This window comes from Leucopleurus acutus, assembly GCF_964270905.1.
Source record: "Leucopleurus acutus genome assembly, chromosome: 3".
Lineage (NCBI taxonomy): Eukaryota > Metazoa > Chordata > Mammalia > Artiodactyla > Delphinidae > Leucopleurus > Leucopleurus acutus.
This window is the reverse complement of record NC_139145.1, coordinates 112,657,194-112,677,132: the sequence shown is the minus strand read 5'-3', so window position 1 is coordinate 112,677,132 and position 19,939 is coordinate 112,657,194. Positions and strand designations below refer to the sequence as shown.

At 37.8% G+C, this 19,939-nt stretch overlaps 1 protein-coding gene across 10 annotated transcripts in view; it reads left to right on the top strand.

The window, feature by feature from the left end:
- Window positions 1-827: 827 nt before the first annotated feature.
- ZFYVE16 (zinc finger FYVE-type containing 16) overlaps window positions 828-19,939 on the top strand; it is a 56,750-nt gene continuing 37,638 nt past the window's right edge. For 5 of the 10 annotated variants that reach the window (XR_014326107.1, XM_082836467.1, XM_082836468.1 and 2 more), the window contains exons 1-3: window positions 828-1,135; window positions 16,719-16,827; window positions 17,465-19,737. Coding sequence is in view for 9 of the 10 variants with exons in the window: in XM_082836467.1 (XP_082692593.1) it covers window positions 16,758-16,827; window positions 17,465-19,737 (2,343 nt within the window). In the remaining variant the exon portion in view is untranslated. Of the gene's footprint in view, window positions 1,410-15,951; window positions 16,828-17,464; window positions 19,738-19,939 lie in introns of those variants that run through there. The other 5 variants (XM_082836465.1, XM_082836461.1, XM_082836469.1 and 2 more) reach the window with 3 other exon arrangements.

Genomic DNA, 19,939 nt, shown 5'->3' with positions numbered 1-19,939 from the left:
TATAAATACTTCTATCTCAAATATGTACTTGTATACATGCATCTTTGCTGTAAGACTGTGTTTCTATAAGGGTAGTGACCCCATTTTATTTATCTGTGAGCAACACCGGACACATAGTAGAGAAAATGCATGCTGTTCTTCGTAGGATTATTCTTAGGATTAAATGAGATGACCTAAGCAAAGCATTTAACACAGTGTCTGTCACATAGCAGATGCTCAATAAATTATTTTAAGCAATCAATACAAGTTTCATCGTTGAACTAAAGCCACACCATTTCATTTCAGAATTTGGGAAAATCAAGACGAAGTATGTTTGAAAGATCAGTAACCATGCTTGTCCAATTTGCATATTTGGGATTTGAACGCTGATTCTCAAATCTTTCACCGCAAATTACATCAGACTTACATATTCCTGAGATACTAAAACTCTTGAAATTTTTGAAAGAGCAGTATGAATTCTGAACCGGTAAAACATTTTGGCAACCGACGGATTCTTTTCCCCAGTCTGTAATACCCTGACCTCACACAGATGTCTCTTCTTCCCTTATTTAAGTTTATAGGAAACTTGTGGTGAACACAGTAAAGCTCAAACAAGCACAAATATACATCACATGATTGCCATTTACTTCTCCGGATGAGTTAGCTTTTGTTTTCAGACCGGGGAGGCAGCTGTTCTCGCGGCCACTGTCAGAAAAGCAGAACTAAAGCAAGGAGAGGCAAAGGCAGAGCCCTTGGGAATGGCCAGTCGTCTGGAGGGCTTAAGGCTTGGCAGCGGGGTAGGAGCATTTTGGTTGCTGCCAGGGTGTGAGGGGGAAGGGGGCTGCGGGTGGTTGCAAAACCAGCCCGAAGCAAAAAAAGTGAGTTTTTTTCCAGGAAGACAGCAGCGCTGGGGGGAGCAGGCCGCGTTGGCTGCCCAGCAGGCGGGTGTGTCCAGTACAGGCCGCAGGACGCAGGAGGCTGGGGGCGGGGGAAGCTGCGTCTAGGTCAGCGAAGGGCAGAGGAAGCCGGACACGGACGCAGTCGTCTCCCGATCCCGGCTCCAAGGCTTCTAGTGGGAAACCGAGTCCCGACCTACGGCCGATCTTCAGGAGCCCCAGTCACCCCAGTCACCCCATAACCTCCTCAGGCCTTTCCGGTAAGAAGCGCGGCGCCCTGGGCTTAGAACCGGCATGGCAGCGCGCAGGCGCCTCGTGAGCGGGGAGGCCGCGGACGCAGAAGGAGGGGGCGTGTGAGGCACAGAAAGCCTTCTCTGCGCCTGCGCCGTCTGCTCTCCCTAGGTCGGGGGGGTAGGGGGGCAACAAACCTTGAGCCGACATCGCGCACACCCTGGATTCCCGGCCGGGGTCGCTCTTCACTCCTTAACGCGGCGTCTCGTCAAGCCTCACAGAGCTCCGCAGGGGTGTGGGGAGGTAAGAGCCCCCTGGAACAGGCGTCTTGGCCTCTCCTCACCCCTGCTGCCCTCGGGGAGGGGGCGGGGTGACCGCTGGTCGCGCTGCCCTAGGCGCTGGGTCTGGCCCTCCTGTTCCTCCAGGGGCCGAGCCTTGAGCCCCCGACCCATTCCTTTTCCGAGCCCCCCTGAGCTGGCTGGGAAATAAGGACTCTCAAACCTCGCGGCTCCTCGGTAAAGCCTGTTGGGCCGGACCAGGCCAGGATGGCAATCACGGCCGCTGTTTGCCGGGTCCCACCCACCCGGGCCTCCAAGAGTGCTGGGCGCTGCCGGGGGAACAACCCCCAGGCTGCAGCGGATGAAGGGAGAAGAACCCCCAGGGCCGCCTGTCCTTCCAGGGAAGGGGCTGAGCCTGCAGGAGGGGCTGTCGCTCCCGAGGAGTGAGTGGTAGCCTCTGCGCTGAAATGACTCTGCCCCCGCAGAGGAATCTGTCACCGCCGCCCGTGCTCTAGCAAAGCCGATTCTCGCACCGATGCATTTTCTCATCATTTTAGACCAGAAGGACGCGCTAGTGTCCCTTCGTCTACCTTTTCTTTAGTACCTTTGAAAAATGATAAAAGATGATCTAACTTTTAAACTATAAACTTATTTGTACTACCGTGACTGCATGATACTATATTCCAGACTAAGGGAGTTCTTGTTAGTTTGACTCGTGTGGAAACCAGCCCATACATTTGATAACTTAATATTTTTCCTTTAATAAAATAGGCAGTTTGGTGATCGAATTAGGTTCCTTAATTTATTATTTTGAGCTTGTCTTTTGAATTGGCACAAGTTCAGTGGTTTGATCTAGTAGAACTATATATAATTTTTCACCTAATTTCTTCCCTTTTTTCTCCTCTGGATATTAAACCGCATGTTTAATGTAAAAAAATTAAATATAATAAAGAATAAGGAAAATAATCAACTTTAATTCCACATTTAAAGGTAATCAACAATAGTTAATTCTGAGTTTTCACCTGAGTCTTTTTTTTCCCGTGGCATTTTCTTTATTGAAATAATGAGATTTTATATACAGTTGGATTGCCTGCTTTTCTTGCTTAAAATTATATTTTAAGTATTTCCCCATGTTTTTAAAAAGCTTCACAGACATGACTTTATGATTTTTGATTACACAACTGATACATGAGCAAAGTGTCTTTTGAAACAGTTACATTACAGATAAATATAAATTCCCTTTTAATTATCATCCCCAGTTATAATATTACATAATATGATGGTATCACAGTTTATTTAATCCAGTGGGTCTCAGGAGCCCTTTATACACTTAAAAATTATCGAGGACTAGAAGAGTTTTTGTTTTCTAATGCAGTATATATATACCATTTTAGAAATTAAAACTCAGAAAATTAAAAAATTTTTACTTATTCATTTAAAAATAACAGTAACCCATTATATATTGAATTAAATTATATTGTTTAAAGTAACTATATTTTAAAAAAAAATTTAGTGAGAAAGATGGTATGGTTTTACATTTTTAGTAGGTCACTTTAATGTCTGGCTTTATAGGAGACGGCTAGATTCTCATATTTGCTTTGCCCTTCAGTCTGGTGCGCTACCTTGTTTAAACTGAAGCATACTAAGAAAATCCATCCTTGCACAGATCGGTATTTGGAACAGAAAGGCCCTCACCCACCGAAAGCTCTTGGGGTCTTTAGGGTTCCTCAGACCACAGTTTTAAAAAGCTGATTTAATCATTCTTGTATTGATGAGCTGCTAGGTTCTTTGCAATTTTCACTATTACAAACATTGCAACATTGAAAGTTCTTTATAATGTGTTCTTGAGCCTAAGTACTAGTGTTTCTCTAGAAGTGGAATTGCTAGGCCATAGAGTATATACTTAAAAAAAAAAGTTTTGATAGACATAAACATCACTTATGATGCCTACATAATTTTCTGTGTCCTAATATCGGTGTTTAGATTGTTTCAGTTAATGATTTTGCAAAATATCTTTGCATATTTTCAGTTGTTTTGGATTATTTTCTTGAATTTATGAAATGAGAATCGTTAGATCAAATGTTAGGAATCTTTTTGAATCGATTGATGCATATTATCACATTGTTCCCCTGAGTGAGTATACAGTTTATTTCCTATCAGCCGTGTCTGAGATGCTCTTTTTATCAAACACTTACCAACACTGAGTACTTTTATTATTAAAAAGATCATATTCTGATCTAGTAGGCAGTGAATGGTATGTATTCTGATTTGTGTTACTTTGGTAATGCAGGTTGTACATTGAATGTTTTTTCATAATCTTACTAGTTATCTGTTCATATTGTTTGCCCATTTATGGTCCAGTGTCCAAGTGTTTTTCTAACAGATTTGTATTATCTTTTTATAAGGATACATGCTATCATTTTTTTTTGAAGGAAAGGAACAAAATTATCTTTTTTCCTGTTTATAGAAGTAGTATATTTTTGTTAAAAAAATACTATAAGAACATGTAATATAGATGTTATGCTTACACAATCTCAGACACCATTGTGAAAAGTTTGGTGTTTTCTCCTCTGTATTTTTTTTTCTTGTGACTTTGCTAATACTATAATTTTTTTTACAACTTATTTGTAAAAATGGATTTGTACTATGCATGAAGTTTTACAATTTGATTTTTTTGTCTTTTAGCATTATATATTGGATATTTTTTCATGGAAGTACATAGAACTATGGGCAAAGTTTTTTCAGAGTGACTTTAAGAACACCAATTGTGACCTTTAGTTATCTGATGTCAGGCTCCTATCCTCTTCTATATTCTCTTCCTAGGTGATTTCATCTATTAACAGCTATGTGCTGCCAATTCCCAAATCTTTATCTATCTCAGACTTCTCTCCTGCATTCCAGATCCTTATATTCAACAGCCTATCGGACATCTCCCCCAGAATGTTCTCAAGGTACTTCAAAAAACCAGTCCAAACGTGAACTCGTGTTTTCCCTCAGTCCTGCTCCTCTTTGTATTGCCTGTTATGGTCAGTGCTACCTCCGTCTACCCAGTCACTTGCGATGGCAACCTGTCAGTAATCCTAGCTTTCTCCCTTGCTTTCACTCCCCAAAAGTTCCCATTCTTTAGCCGCTTTTTTTTTTTTTGCGGTACGCGGGCCTCTCACTGCTGTGGCCCCTCCCGTTGCGGAGCACAGGCTCCGGACGCGCAGGCTCAGCGGCCATGGCTCACGGGCCCAGCCGCTCCGCGGCATGTGGGATCTTCCCGGACCGGGGCACGAACCCGTGTCCCCTGCATCGGCAGGCGGACCCTCAACCACTGCGCCACCAGGGAAGCCCAGCCATTACTTTTTAGTGCTGAATAATAGTCGATTGTATGGATGTACCACAGTTTATTTATTCATTTACCTACTGAAGGACATGTCAGTTGCTTCCAATGATTTTTTTTAAGCACCCAATTCACTGCATTAAACACCTTGTTGAAAATACCTAGAGTAATTTTTATTTCCTGCACTTTACGCTGATATACAAGAGAAGGTGTCTACTAAGATAGAAAGTGTTCGTGTGGAGTAGAAGTCACAACAGAATGGGCCCCAGCTCAGAAATAGGTTTACCTGACCATTGATTTTCTAATATATATCTTTATCATGTTAGTTAAACTCCTCAGACACCTCCATCTTGTTCTGTTCCCTATGGGAACAGCCGCTTTTATATGTTTCCTTTCCATCTGCCCTGTCTCAGTTCAGGCCCTCATCATCTCTCACCTTAACCATTTTAGGAGTCTCCTTACTATTGGTTTTGTTGTTTTCTGACAAATCTTCCATGTTGTTGCCAATTTGGTTTTACTCATGAAGAAATTTTTAAAAATCATTTTTGTAGAGTAAATATTGTAAATATTTGTTTATAAAATTATGAATACATAAATGGCCAAGTGAGTAAAGATACTACCTAAAACAAGTTATCATATGCACACATAAATAAACTTCCTTAGAATAGGGAATATATCTTATATTTCTTTTGTGTCTTCTGTACAAGGGTAGATTACTGGCACAATAAGTAAATCTTGATTGAAATGGGAAGTATGTGCAGTTTAATAAGATTTCATGTCAAAAGATTTCAATGTCATACCTTTTACAAATTGTTAGATTATATTATTATTTAATTATCCTACCTTGTTTTGTATCTTTTAGGTGACTCAAAGAACATAATAATTAGTAGTACATTGCTATTTAGATAGAAATACTTTTTAAGTAGATATTATGTAATAAATTCTATAATTTTTAAGAAAAATTATTGGGCTTTTTCTAATGAGAACTGTTTCTACACCTTTGAGTTCTGTGCTTTATTTTTTTAAAAATACATTTGGTATTCACAGTTCCTTTATTGCTTTTTGCTATTATATTTATTTTAAGGTAATATTTATGTTTATCAAAGGGATACCTGTACATAATTTAAAGAGTCAAATAATCCTACAAGACTTACAGTGAAAAACAATAGCCCTCTGCCCTCATCCTTCTCTCCCTGAATCCCACTCTACAGAAGCAGCTTTTCTAATTGTTCCTCTTTGGAATCACAAACACAGAAAATAACATGAGTAACTATTTTCTCAGTTCTCCCAAGGGTGATTTATAACTACAGTAGACCCTTGTACAACACGAGTTTGAAGTGCAGGCCCACTTATACGTGGATTTTTTCCAGTAGTAAATAAATACTACAGTACTACACCATCCTGCTTGGTTGAATCCATGGATACAGACAGGAATCTCACTTACTGAGGAACTGTGGATACAGAGGGCTGCCTGTAAGTTATATAGGACTTCGTGAAGTGTCAGCACCCAAACCCCATTGTTCAAGGGTCAGCTGCAGTAACACTTCAGATGCACAGGAGAGATGTTAATTCATTACGTAAAGTGGATGCCTTAGGGGCATCAAGGCTTAATTCTCTCACAGAACCCTTACTGAGAAAGGCTGCCCCACAGTCAGCGACTATTTAACTCTTTCACCTCTAGGTTTTTAAATAACCTGCTCTCATATACAGCTATTTCTCCTCCCTACCCCCATCCTACCATAATTTTAGACGTGATTTACCAACTTCCTATTATAGAAGATGGAAATTTATGTTTTTGTTTTTGTTTTTGTTTTGCGGTACGCGGGCCTCTCACCGTTGCGGCCTCTCCCGTTCCGGAGTACAGGCTCCGGACACGCAGGCTTAGCGGCCGTGGCTCACGGGCCCAGCCGCTCCGCGGCATGTAGGATCTTCCCGGACCAGGGCACGAACCCGTGTCCCCTGCATCGGCAGGCGGACTCTCAATCACTGCAGCACCAGGGAAGCCCGGGAATTTATGTTTGTTACACCAGCCTCCACGTTTAAATACTGCACTTCTCCCGTCCTTTATATTTGCAAATTAGTTATATGTTAATTTTTAGTTAAATTATTATTTAGTGTTTGCATCATTTATGTAAATATTGTGTACAGCTGAGCCAGGTAGTATATTGTGATGATACTTCCTTTCTTATATAATTCTGTGTTTTTCCTAGAGTTAATAATCATCTTGGTTTTTTAATATATCTTTTCATATCTTTTATTTAATGTATTAACAACCTTTCAGGCAAGATGTGTAAATCTCCTGTTGGTAGATTCACACACATCAGATAATCTGCTTGTTTATTTTGCAATATCTTTCCTGTAATTGTCTGTCACCCTGCCTCCATCTTGATGGGTTGCTCTCTAGGCCTGTTGTACAGCTATCTTCCTGAAGTGTCCTTTTATGCTCATCTGTGAATTTCATTTTTCTCTGCCCTCTGTGGGATAACCTGTTTCCACAATGTCAGGTCTTTTTTCTTTCTTGGTGTCGCCTTCATGTTGGCAAAGTACATCTTCTAGTAGTTTCCTGAGAAAGACTGGATGGGAGGCAAATTTTGACATACCTCCTTCATTATGTGTGTGCATGTATGTGCACATGCATTTCCTTACTTTCCAGCATTATAAGATACTCCCTGCTCATCTTGTATATTTCCTGTCCCAGTCTTAACAATCAGTGATTTCTCCAAGGAGCCTTGGTTCCTTTTGTTGGAGAAACCAAGATCTGGGCACTAGTGTGCTTATTGCCACTAAGACGTCTTGCTTTTAGGCCCTTTCAGCTGATGGAGCAAAAGATATGGTTTATGCTAATATCTATAAATATTTCAAACAAAAAATTATTACAAATGTGTAACCATCTGTGTCCATATTAAGCTAAACATGAATTTATACTGATGTCTCCAACTCAAATTCATTACCACATGGATCATTCTAGCTTCCTCCCCTTGCTTATATGTAACCTTCCCCTCCAAAAGTGGAAACCTCACTCCCACCATCAGCCATCCATTTATTTAATTTCATTTCCAGCATATGTGTATGATGGTTTCAGAATTAACCCATACCCCCAGGAGAAACAACTTTATCAACTAGAGTACAATGCTTGTGTTGCCTTTAGACTCCACTTATTTCCAAAGGTAGAACTTTATTTCTCTACCCCCTTCAGCATGGTTGTTTTATACATTCATAATGCGTTTAGACTTTTTTTTTCACATTCTGCATTCCGAGTCCCCCAACCTTCTAAACATTTTTAAAAATTTGCGTACATTAAGGTTATTCTTTGTGTTATAAAGTTGTATGGGTACTGACAAATGCTTAATGTCTTGTATTCACCATTATAGTATTATACAGAATAGTTTCACCACCCTAAAAGATCCACTTTGCTTTAGCTGTTCAGTCCTCCCCTACTCCAGAGCACTGGCAATCACTGATGTGTGTACTGTCACTCTAGTTTTACCCATTCCAGAATGTCATAAAATTAGAATTGTATAGTATAGAGATTTTTTTAGACTGCTTTCTTTCACTTAGCAATACCCATTTAAGATTCATCCATCTTTTTGTGGCTTGATGGTACATTTCTTTATATCACTGAATAATGTTCCATTGCATGGATGTACCAGAGTTTATTTAGCCGTTCACTTACTGAAGGACATCTTGGATGCTTCCACATTTTGGCAGTTATGAATAAAGCTGCTATAAACATTCACATCTCAGTTCTTATGTGGACATAAATCTTTAAATCAGTTGGGTAAATACCCAGTATTATGATTGCTGGTTCATATAGTAAGACTATGTTTAGTTTTGTGAGAGACTGCCAAGGTGTTTTCCAAAGTGGCTGTACCATGTTGCATTCCTATCAGCAATAAATGAGAGTTCCTGCTGTTTGGCATCCTTGGGGCATTTGGTATTGTCAGTTTTTTGGATTTCAACCATTGTAATAGATATGAAGTGGTATCTCATTATTTAAATCTGTAGTTCTCTAAAGATAAATGATATTGAGCATTTTATCATATGCTTATTTGCAAATTTTATATCTTTTAAAATTTTTATTTTAGAGTGTAGTTGATTACCAATCTTGTGTTAGTTTCAGGTATACAGCAGAGTGATTCAGTTATACATATACATGTATCCATTCTTTTTAAAATTCTTTTCCCATTTAGGTTATTATAGAGTATTGAGCAGAGTTCCCTATGCTATACAGTAGGTCCTTGTTGGGCAAACTTTATATCTTCTTTGGAGAGGTATCTGTTCAGAACTTTTGCCCATTGTTTAATTGGATTGTTTGTTATCTAATTATTGAATTTTAAGAGTTTTTTGAGGACTTCGGACACAAGTCCTTTATCAGTTATGTGTTTTGCAAATATTATCTCCCACTCTGTGGCTTGTCTTCTCATTTTCTTAACAGTGTCTTTTTCAGAGCAGATTTTTTTTTAACTTCAATAATGTCTAACTTATCAATTTTTTTCTTTCATGTCTCATGCCATTGGTGTTATATTTAAAAATTCATCACCGGGGCTTCCCTGGTGGCGCAGTGGTTGAGAGTCCGCCTGCCGATGCAGGGGACATGGGTTTGTGCCCCGGTCCGGGAGGATCCCACATGCCGCAGAGCAGCTGGACCCGTGAGCCATGGCCGCTGAGCCTGCGTGTCCGGAGCCTGTGCTCCACAACAGGAGAGGCCACAGCAGTGAGAGGCCCGCGTACCCAAAAAAAAAAAAAAAAAAATCATCACCAACCCAAGGTTATATAGATTTCCTCTTATGCTTTTTCAAGAAGTTTTTAGAATATTGCATTTTACATTTAGTCTCATCCATTTTATTTTTAATTTATTTCTTCTTCCTGTTTCATTGAGATAAAACTGACATACAGCACTATATAAGTTTAAGATGTACAGCATAATGATTTGACTTACATACATCATGAAATGATTACCAGAGTAAGTTTCGTGAACATCCTTTATCTCATATAGATACAAAATTAAAGAAATAGAAAAAAATTTTTTTCCTTGTTATGAGAACTCTTAGGGTTTACTGTCAACAACTTTCATATATAACATACAGCAATGTTAATTATATTTATCATGCTGTACATTACATCCCTAGTACTTATTTATCCTATAACTGATGTTTGTACCTTTTTGCTACCTTCATCCAGTTCCCCCTCTCTCCACCCCCTGCCTCTGGTGACCACAAATCTGATCTTTTTTTCTGAGTTTGTTTGTTTGCTTTTGAAGTATAAATGATCTACAATACTATGTTAGTTCCTGGTACATAACATAGTGATTTGATATTTCTATACATTTCAAAATGATCACCACAATAACTCTAGTTACCATCTTTCACCATACAAAGATATTAAATAATTATTGACTGTATTCCCCACCCTGTACATTTCATACCCATGACTTATTTATTTTGTAACTGGAAGTTTGTACCTCTTAGTCTCCCTCATCTAGTTCTCTCCTCCCCCCATCACCCTTCCCTCTGGCAAGGGGGATTTGTTCTTTATATATATGACTCTTTCTCTTTTGTTGTGTTTGTTCATTTGTTTTTTAGATTGTACATATAAGTGAAATCATATAGTAATTGTCTTTCTCTGTTTGACTTATTTCACTTAGCATAATACCCTCTAGTTCCATCCATGTTGTTACAGATGGCAGTTTTGCCATTTTATTTCCATACGTCTTTGTTCTCTTTGGGTTAATCTTGTTTGGGACTCTCTGTGATTCCTTGATTCTGTGGGTTCTGAATGTCTGTTTCCTTTCTCAGGTTAAGGAAGTTTTCAGCTATTATGTCTTCAAATATGTTCTCTGCCCCTTTCTCTCTCTCTTCTCCTTCTGGAACTCCTGTAATGCAACGATAGTACACTTGATGTTGTCTTAGAGGTCTCTTAAGCTGTCCTCTTTTTTTTTTTAATTCGTTTTTTCTTCTCCTGTTCAGCTTGAATGATTTCTACTACTCTGTCTTCTAGTTCGCTGATCTGTTCCTCTGTATCATCTAGTCTACTGCTGATTCCTTCTGGAGTATTTTTTTTCTTTCAGTTATTGTATTCTTCAGCTCCGTTTGGTTCTTTATATTTTCTAATTCTTTGTTGGAAACTTCCAACTTCTCACTGTGCTCATCCATTCTTTTCCTGAGTTCTTTGAGCATTTTTATTATCATTACCTTGAACTCTTTATCAAGTGGATTACTTATCGCCACTTAGTTCTTCTTCTGGGGTTTTATCTCGTTCCTTCATTTGGAACATATTCCACTGTTGCCTCATTTGCCTAATTCTCTGTCTTTATTTCTGTGTATTTGGTAGGTTGGGTATGCTTCCTGATCTTGGAGAAATGACCTTATGTAGAAGATGTCCTATGATGCCCAGCAGCATACTCCCCTCTCATCCCCAGGCCTATCTGCTCTAGGGAGTGCCCTCTAGGTGGACTGCATGGGCCCTTCTGTTTTGTTGGGGTGACTGCTGTGGGTGTCCTGGTGGGTGTGGCTGACCCCTTGTCTGGTTTGGTTGCCATGCCCTGAGCAGGGCCAGGTCCTGACGTGACTGGCTGCATGGCCTGTGGTGTCCCAGTCCTGATGCTAGACTGCTGGTGGGCAGGGCTGGGTCATGAGGTGCTTGGGCCAGGACTAGTGCTGGCCATTAGTGGGCGGAGCCCGGTCCTGAGGCTGGTGTTGGCCTGTTGGCGGGCAGGGCTGTTTCCTGACATGGTTGGCTGTGAGGTCTGGGATGTCCTGGAGCTGATGCTGGCCTGCTGTTGGTTAGGTCCAGATCCCATGGCCGATAAGCCAGAGGGAGGATTCCAAAATGGCGCTTCTCGTAACCAATGTCCTTATGGTAGAATGAGCTCCCCAAAATGACTGCTGCCAGCATCTATGTCCCCAGGGTAAGTTCCAGTTGCCTCCTGCCTCTCCAGGAGTCTCTCTAAGATCAGCAAGTGGGTCTGACCAAATCTCCTTTCAAATTACTGCTTCTGCCCTGGATCTCAGAGCATGTGTGATTTGGTGTGCACACTTTTAAGAGTGAAGGCTCTATTTCCCCCAGCCCTCTGGCTATCCTGAATGTAAGCCCAAAGCCTAATGTTTTAGGAGGCTCATTCTCCTGGTGTAGGACCCCCAGGCTGGGGAACCTGATATGGAGCTCAGGCCCCTTGTTCCTTGGGGAGAACCTCTGCAGTTGTAATTATCCTGCTGCTTATGGATCACCCACCCAAGGGTATGTGTCTTGACTGTACCATGTTTCCACCTCTCCTACCCATCTTGTTGGGGTTCCTTCTTTATATTAAGTTGTAGAAGATCATTTCTGCTAGTTCTCATCAGTAGTTGCTCTTTAAGTAGTAATTTTGGTGTGCCCACGGGAGGAGGTGAGCTCAAGGTCTTCCTATTCCTCTGTCTTAGCCACTCCCCCTCTATTATCCATTTAAAATACATTCTTATGTAAGGTGTAATTCTTGCAGTATTTCATACTTTTCATTATTATTATATTTGTTATGGTGATCTGGGATCAGTGATCTTTGATGTTACTACTATAACTTGCTGAGGGCCTAGATGACGATTAGCATTTTTAGCATAAAGAATTTTTTAATTGAGGTCTGTACATTGGTTTTCTTATACATAATAGTATTGCACACAATAAACTACAGTATAGTGTAACTCTTTAAATCATTTGGACAAATGCCATATAACTTTTATGTGCACTGGGAAACCAAGAAATTTGTGCAACTCACTTTATTGTGATATTCACTGGTCTGGAACCAAACCTACAATATCTTCAAGGTATCCTGTATTGTGTTGACTGTTATAGGTCCTTTGCCTTTCCATATACACTTTAGAATCAGTTTCCTGAGTTCTACAAAATAGTTTTTTGGGATTTTGATTGGGATTGCACTGAATCTACAGATCAGGTTGGAAGAACTAACATCTTAACAGTATTGTCTCCTTGTCCATGAACATGGACTATATCTCCATTTATTTAGATCTTCTTTGATTTTTTGTCAGCATTTTGTAGTTTTCCACATATAGGTCCTGTATATATTTTATACTTATATCTAGGCATTTAATTTTTGAGGTATATTGTAAAAGCTGTTCTTTAAAATTTCAAATTCCAACTGTTCCTTGCTCATATAGGAAGCATTTGACTTTTGTATATTAACCTTGTATCCTGCATCCTTGCTATTACACTCACTTTTCCATATTGGGGGGTCAGTTTGGGGAGATTTTCTACATTGAAAATCATGTCATCACAAATAAAGACATTTTTATTTCTTCCTTTCCAAACAGTGTACCTTTTATTTCCTTTTCTTATTACACTAGTGAGGGTTTCCGTACTATGTGCAATAGGAGTGGTGAGAGAAGACATCCTTTCCTTGATCCCAGTCTTTGGGGGTAGGGCATCTAGTTTCTCATCACTAAATATATTGTGTAATGGTAGCTGTAGGTATTTTGTGGATATTCTTCATCAAACTGAAGAAGTTCTCCTCTACTCATAAATTGCTCAGAGCTTTTATCATGAGTAAGTATTGGGTCTTGTCAAATGCTTTTTCTTTTGCATCAGTTCATATGATTATATGATAATTTTTCTTTAGTCTGTTGATGTGGTATATTACATTGATTAATCTTCAAATGTTGAACCCGCCTTGCATACCTGAATAAATCCCACTTGGTTGTTGTGTATAATTTTGTTTATACATCACTGGATTCGATTTGCTAATATTTTGTTGTGGGTTTTTACTTCTGTGTTCATAAGTTACATTGGTCTGTAGTTTTTCTTTCTTGTAATGTGTTTATCTGATTTTGGTATTAGAGTAATGCTGGTCTTATAGAATGAGTTAGGAAGTGTTCCCTGTGCTTCTTTTTTTCTGGAGGAGACTGTGGAAGATTTGGATCATTTCTTCATTAAATATTTGGTAAAATTCACCAGTGAAGCTATCTAGACCTGATGACTTTTTTTGTGGAGGGTTATTAATTATTGATTCAGTTTTGTTAATATATATAGGACTGTTCAGGTTGTCTGTTTTTCCTTGTGTGGATTTTGGTAGTTTGTGTTTTTCAAGGAATTAGTCCATTTCATCAAAATGATCAAGTTTGGGGGCATAGTTGTTCATAATATTGCTTTATTTTCCTTTAAGTGTCCATGGTATCAATAGTTATGACCCCTCTTTCACTTCTGATATTGGTTATTTGTATCTCTCTTTTATTTTAATTAGCCTAGTTTATCAATTTTACTTTTTTCAAAGAAAGAGTTTTTGGTTTCAGTGGTTTTTCTCCATGTCTCTATTTTCCTGTTTTTAATTTCATTGATTTCTGCTCTGATCTTTGTTACCTTTCCTTCTACCTACTTTGGGCTTAAGTTGTTCTTTTTCTAATTTCCCAAGGTGGAAGCTTAGATTATGGATTCTTAGATCTTTCTTTTTTAATATATGCACTTAATGCTATAAGTGCCCCTTTAAGCACTGCTTTTACTACATTCTGTAAGCCTCAGTTGAATTTTAAGATTTGTGTTGTCAATTTTCATGATCTTTTTTCTTCACATATTCTTTACGTATGGCTTCCTGTTGCTGTTTCATAGTCGCATTAGTTTTTTTTTCTGAGAATATTAGTTTCTTTGAAGTTTTCTTCTTCCTATATTGTCTCTTCCTCCAAGTTCCTTTTATTTGTTTTGGTGCCTGTGTGTTTTCATGTACTTTTGTATATGTATGGTATAAATAAAATTTAAAAATGGAAATAAAAGAATAATATGCTTTAATGAATAGGATGGCATACCATTGTTAATGAGAATTGTTCTGAAGTTTACCTTGTGCTTGCGTAATTATTGTTTCTTTGAAGATGACATTTTCTCTCTGGCTATTCTATCTTGGAGTTCAAAAGTTTCACTGTAGAGTATCTAACTGTGGACTTCTCTTTACAGTCGACCATTGAACCATGTGAGGGTTGCGGTGCCGATTCTCCGCAAGTCAAAAATTCACATATAACCTATAGTCAGCCCTCCGTATCCATGGTTCCTGCATATCCATGATTCAACCAACTCTGTGGAGTATTGCAGTATTTACTATTGAAAAAATTCTGCAGATAAGTGAGCTGTGCAGTTCAAAGCCATGTAGTTCAAGGGTCAACTGTATTTCTATTGCTTGGTAATGGGTTACCTATATCTGTTGTGTTTTTCATCAGTTCTGGAATTCCTGGCATTATCTTTTCAAGCATACTTGTTCCATGCTCTGTTCTCCTTACGGGGCTCCATTCTCATTCTGTCATCCATGTTTTTTAACTTCTTTTTTCATATTTTCTTCTTCCTCATCTCTCTGGGCTACATTTTAGGTTATTTCTTCAGATAGGTCTTCCTGTTTGTTCAATTCTCTTAAGCTCTATATAATCTTTTTTAACCCATCTTTAAAGTATCTCTCATTTTTTCTGAGCCTCATGTGTCCTCAGTTCATGGTGACCATCATAAGTGGCTCTAGTAAAGCCCTTTCAGTAGCTTATTGTCTTTTATCCTTCATTTCCCACTCCTGTTCCTTACTCAGGGCACCATTCAAATGTGTTTAACAATCTATATCTTTTTGTTTGTATATTATTGCAAAATTTGTATTGTTTTATTGTGTTTTACAAAAGTAACAGTTTGTAACAGACTGGAAGTTTAAAAAAAAAAGTCATTCACTATCAACTGTTTGAGGAACATTGCTGAAAAGTGTTCCCCCTTCTGGATTTAGCCAATTGCTTTCTTTTGATATCATTTAACTTGTCCCTCTATCCATGAATTTCCTGTAAATATGCAGTTAGTGCTAAAAACTTGATTAGATTTGGATTCAGGTTTTTTTTGTGGGTTTTTTTGTTTGTTTTTTTGGGCAGGAATATTTTGTATGTGATTCTATGTCTTCCACATTAATTGATGGTGAAATTGGTCACTGGATTTAGATGTGTTGGCCTGATCCCACGATTATAAAGTTCCCCTCAACCTTTCATCTAACAGTTTTAACATCCATTGATAGCCATTGCGTAGTCCATTTATTGTTTTAGGGACTACGAAGAAATGATTTAAAAAATTTTAATATCTTTCTGCATTTATCAACTGGAATTCTTATCTAAAGAATTCTTCCTCAGCAACTGTTTTCTTATCCTGAAGTACATTTTGTAAATAAAAGGCAGGATAAATTCTTAGTTCTTTTCTCTTAGTATATCAATTTTCAGAGTAAAGGGTTACTGCCCTAGCAACTCTCTAGTGAGTGGTGGTTTTTGGTTTTGTTTTTAGTATCATTATGATCTCTTGGTTTGTTTGTCTTTTTTAATCCATTTGATTTGTGGTCAGTCCTTTGTAGTCTTCATTTATTTGAGGTTCATTTGTCCCATTTAAGCCAGTGATACTTAGCTCCTGTGTCCTTTTTATATTGTCCCATTAGTCATTGATAGATTCCTTCAAGGTGTCTCAGGCTTATTTGATGGAGCTCCTGCCACAGATCAGAGGTTCTTCTACTTTATTCATAAAACTAACTTTTAGTTTTCTTGTACCTCTCTCATATGCTTGTTTTCTATTTCTTTAATTTCTGCTGTTAGCTTATTTGTTTTCATTCTTTTTTTTCTAGTATAAGCATCTAAGTCTCTAGGTATCTGTCTTTAAGTATTCACTTTTGCTGAATCTCGCAAGTTTTTACATGCAGTGTTTTTATTTGTGTGTAGTATATTTTATATTATTTGATACGTGGTACTTACAACTATTTATAGCTTTCAACTATGCATTCTTTGACCCATGAGTTATTTAGATAAGTGTTTTAAATTTTAAATAGTTTATGTATGCATGTTATGTTGTTAGAGTTTGTTTTCATGTCATTTTTGTATATATAGAGGAATTTCCCCAACTAAATTACAGATTCTTCAAAGCAATACTCTTAAATTTTATTTGTGTCTATTCCCTGGCTCTGTTTCTTGGCATGCAGTACATGGTATAATATTTATATGTCAGAGAATTAAATGAACTATCATACTTCATATTTTCTAGGCACACAAGAATTAAATTCTGAGTAAGTCTACAAGTAGGATGGACAGTTATTTTAAAGCAGCAGTCAGTGACTTGGATAAACTCCTCGATGATTTTGAACAGAATCCAGGTTTGTCAGTTTTTCATTTTTACCATTAATGTAATTTTAAAATGTCCGTAATTAGTACTCTTAGCAAAACTTGGTTTCAATTTTGGTCACATGGTTATCTTCTGTAAAACATTCACTTATTATAATGAATTAGTGTATTCTTATACTGAATAGAACCAATAGCCAGAAATAGAAGTAAGAAAGGTAGAAGTTTCTCTCCAGATACACGTTTAGGTAAAAGAAAGACCTTTAAAAACAACATACGAACCAGCTGAAAGCAACCTGAAAGTTCTATATTAATTGGTATTTCATTACTATGAAAGATAGTATTTTCCTCATCTTAGGATGAAGACTAGGAAACTGGAGGGCAGAACAAAGAAGTTAGATTGTTTTTCAGCTCTTCCTTCGTCTGGTTTTTATAGTGCAACTGAGTTATTTTGAGTAGAATTTCTATCATATTATGACATCTACATTAAAAAGTAAAAACCCCAAGTAGTTTAAATCCAAGTGAAAATAATTTTGGAGGTTATTACTATTTTACAGGAGAGTAATATATTTCTGGTCTAAAAAAAAGTTTAGAAGTCGTAGAAACCATAACGTCTTTGTAATAATTTTGATTTGGGTCTCCTGACTAACATTATATTTCTATTTTAATTAGATGAACAAGATTATCTCCAAGATGCACAAAATTCATATGATTCTAACCATTATTCAGTCTCTTCAGAGTTGGCTTCCTCACAGCTAACTTCATTGCTACCAAAGGATCAACAATGCATTAATTGTTGTGCCTCATCAGAAACAGGCTATGAAACAAATCAAATTGCCCTGAATGAAAAAACACTTGAGGGACAAACTTCTATACAAAATGAAAAAAATGTAACAGGACTTGATCTCCTTTCTTCTGTGGATGGTGGCACTTCAGATGAAATCCAGCCTCTATATATGGGACGATGTAGTAAACCTGTCTGTGATCTGATAAGTGACATGGGTAACTTAGTTCATGTAACTAATAGTGAAGAAGATATTAAAAAATTATTGCCAGATGATTTTAAGTCTAGTGCAGATTCCTTGATTGGATTGGATTTATCTTCAGTGTCAGAAACTTTCTGTATTTCTTCAACAGACCATGGTAATAATACAGTCAGAGAGGAACAGAATGATGTCAGTTCTGAATTACAAAACAGAAATATCAGTGGAACTAAAGAATTTGGTATAAAAGTAGATACGACACTTTCAGATTCGTGTAATTACAGCGGAAAAGAAAATTTAGAGGATAAAAAGATCTCTAACCAGTTAGAACCAGTTGTTGATTTCAACATGCCATCTGCTTTGACTCAACAAAGTTCCAAAATGTTTGATGCCAAAGACCACCTACAGGACAAGAACCAGCCATGTGAATTAGTAAAAGCTGATGGCTGTTTGGTAAAAGAGGAGGTAGATGTGCCAGTCATAGCTGCCCCAGAATGTTTAAAAGAAGGAGGCAGCACAAGTGCTTTGTCTTGCAGTCTTCCAAAAAATGGAGGTTTATGCTTAAATGATTCAAATTTAAGAGATGAAAATTTCAAGTTACCTGACTTTTCCTTTCAGGAAGATAGGACTGCTATATTTATAAAACAATCTGCAAAAGAAGACTCAAGAAATTTAGATCTTAAAGATAATAAGGATGAAATCCAAGATTCTGCTTCAACTTTACATGTTTCAAGTGAAAATACATATTCCTCATTGTCCTGTCTTCCAGTACCTGGGTCTTTGTGTGGATCATTAATTGAAAATAAAGCTCATGGTGATTGTTTACCCCAGAATGAATATAAAGATAATATAAAAGATGCAGTGCCTGTGCATGAAGAAATACAGAAGAATATGACTTCAGGTGGGGAACCTTTGAAGGAGAATGATCTTTTGAAACAGGAAAAATGTAAAAACATACCTCATCAGCCATTAATTGAAAAGATGGGAGATAGAAAGGCAGATTCTAACCAGATGGTAGTTAGAGTTGAGTCTTTGGATTACCCTGATAACACCAGTTCTTCTACAGCTGCAGAATCTCAAATAGAGCTTTCTGGTGCTAATGCCCCAGAATCTCCTGATTGTTGTGAAGGTTTCACTTTTTCAAGCAATGATATCAGTGGACAAGATTTGGATTACTTTAATATTGATGAAGGCATGAAAAGTGGTGCACCAGTTAGTGATGCTGAACTTGATGCCTTTCTAACTGAACAGTATCTTCAGCCTAGTAACATAAAACCATTTGAAGAAAATGTAAATGACTCAAAATCTCAGATGAATCAGATAGATAGGAAAGGCCCAGATGATGGAAATGTCGACAATATATATTTCAATGCTGAAGCAGGAGCTACTGGGGAAAGTCCTGGTATTAATATGATTTGTGAAACGGTTGATAAACAGAATACAACAGAAAATGGTAGCCTTTCTTTAGGGGAAAAAAGTGCAATTCCAGTTGAACAAGTGTTATCTAGCAGTAAGTCTGAGATTACAAATGAATTATCAGTCTCTGATAGTAACAGTCAATCTGTTCATGTTGGAGGCGCCAGACCTAAGCAACTGTTTAGTGTTCCATCAAGAACAAGGAGTTCAAAGGAACCAAATAAGCTGGATGTTCCAAATATGCCTGAAAGTGAACCCAGGATAGCAAATACCATTGTTCCAACCACCTGTGCTACAGATTCTGTGACTGATCCTCAGGTTAGCTTCAATTCTAATTACATTGATATAGAAAGTAATTTTGAAGGTGGATCCAGTTTTGTAACTGCAAATGAAGAATCTCTGCCTGCAAACACTTGCAAAGAAGGCCCTGTTTTGGGCCAGAAACAACCTACTTGGGTTCCTGATTCAGAAGCTCCAAATTGTATGAACTGCCAAGTCAAATTTACTTTTACGAAACGGCGACATCACTGCAGAGCGTGTGGAAAAGTAAGCTATAAAAATCTTTGTCTTTTATTCTTTTGAGACATTTTAAATGAAATTTAATGTGACAAAAAAGCAGATAAAGAGATGATTACAAGATTCAGTTAGTTTAAAATCATCGTTTTTCACCTACGTGGAAGTGTATAAAGCACTGTCATTTTACAGATTGCTTGACGTTTGAATAAATGTCACATTGTCATGGGTATTA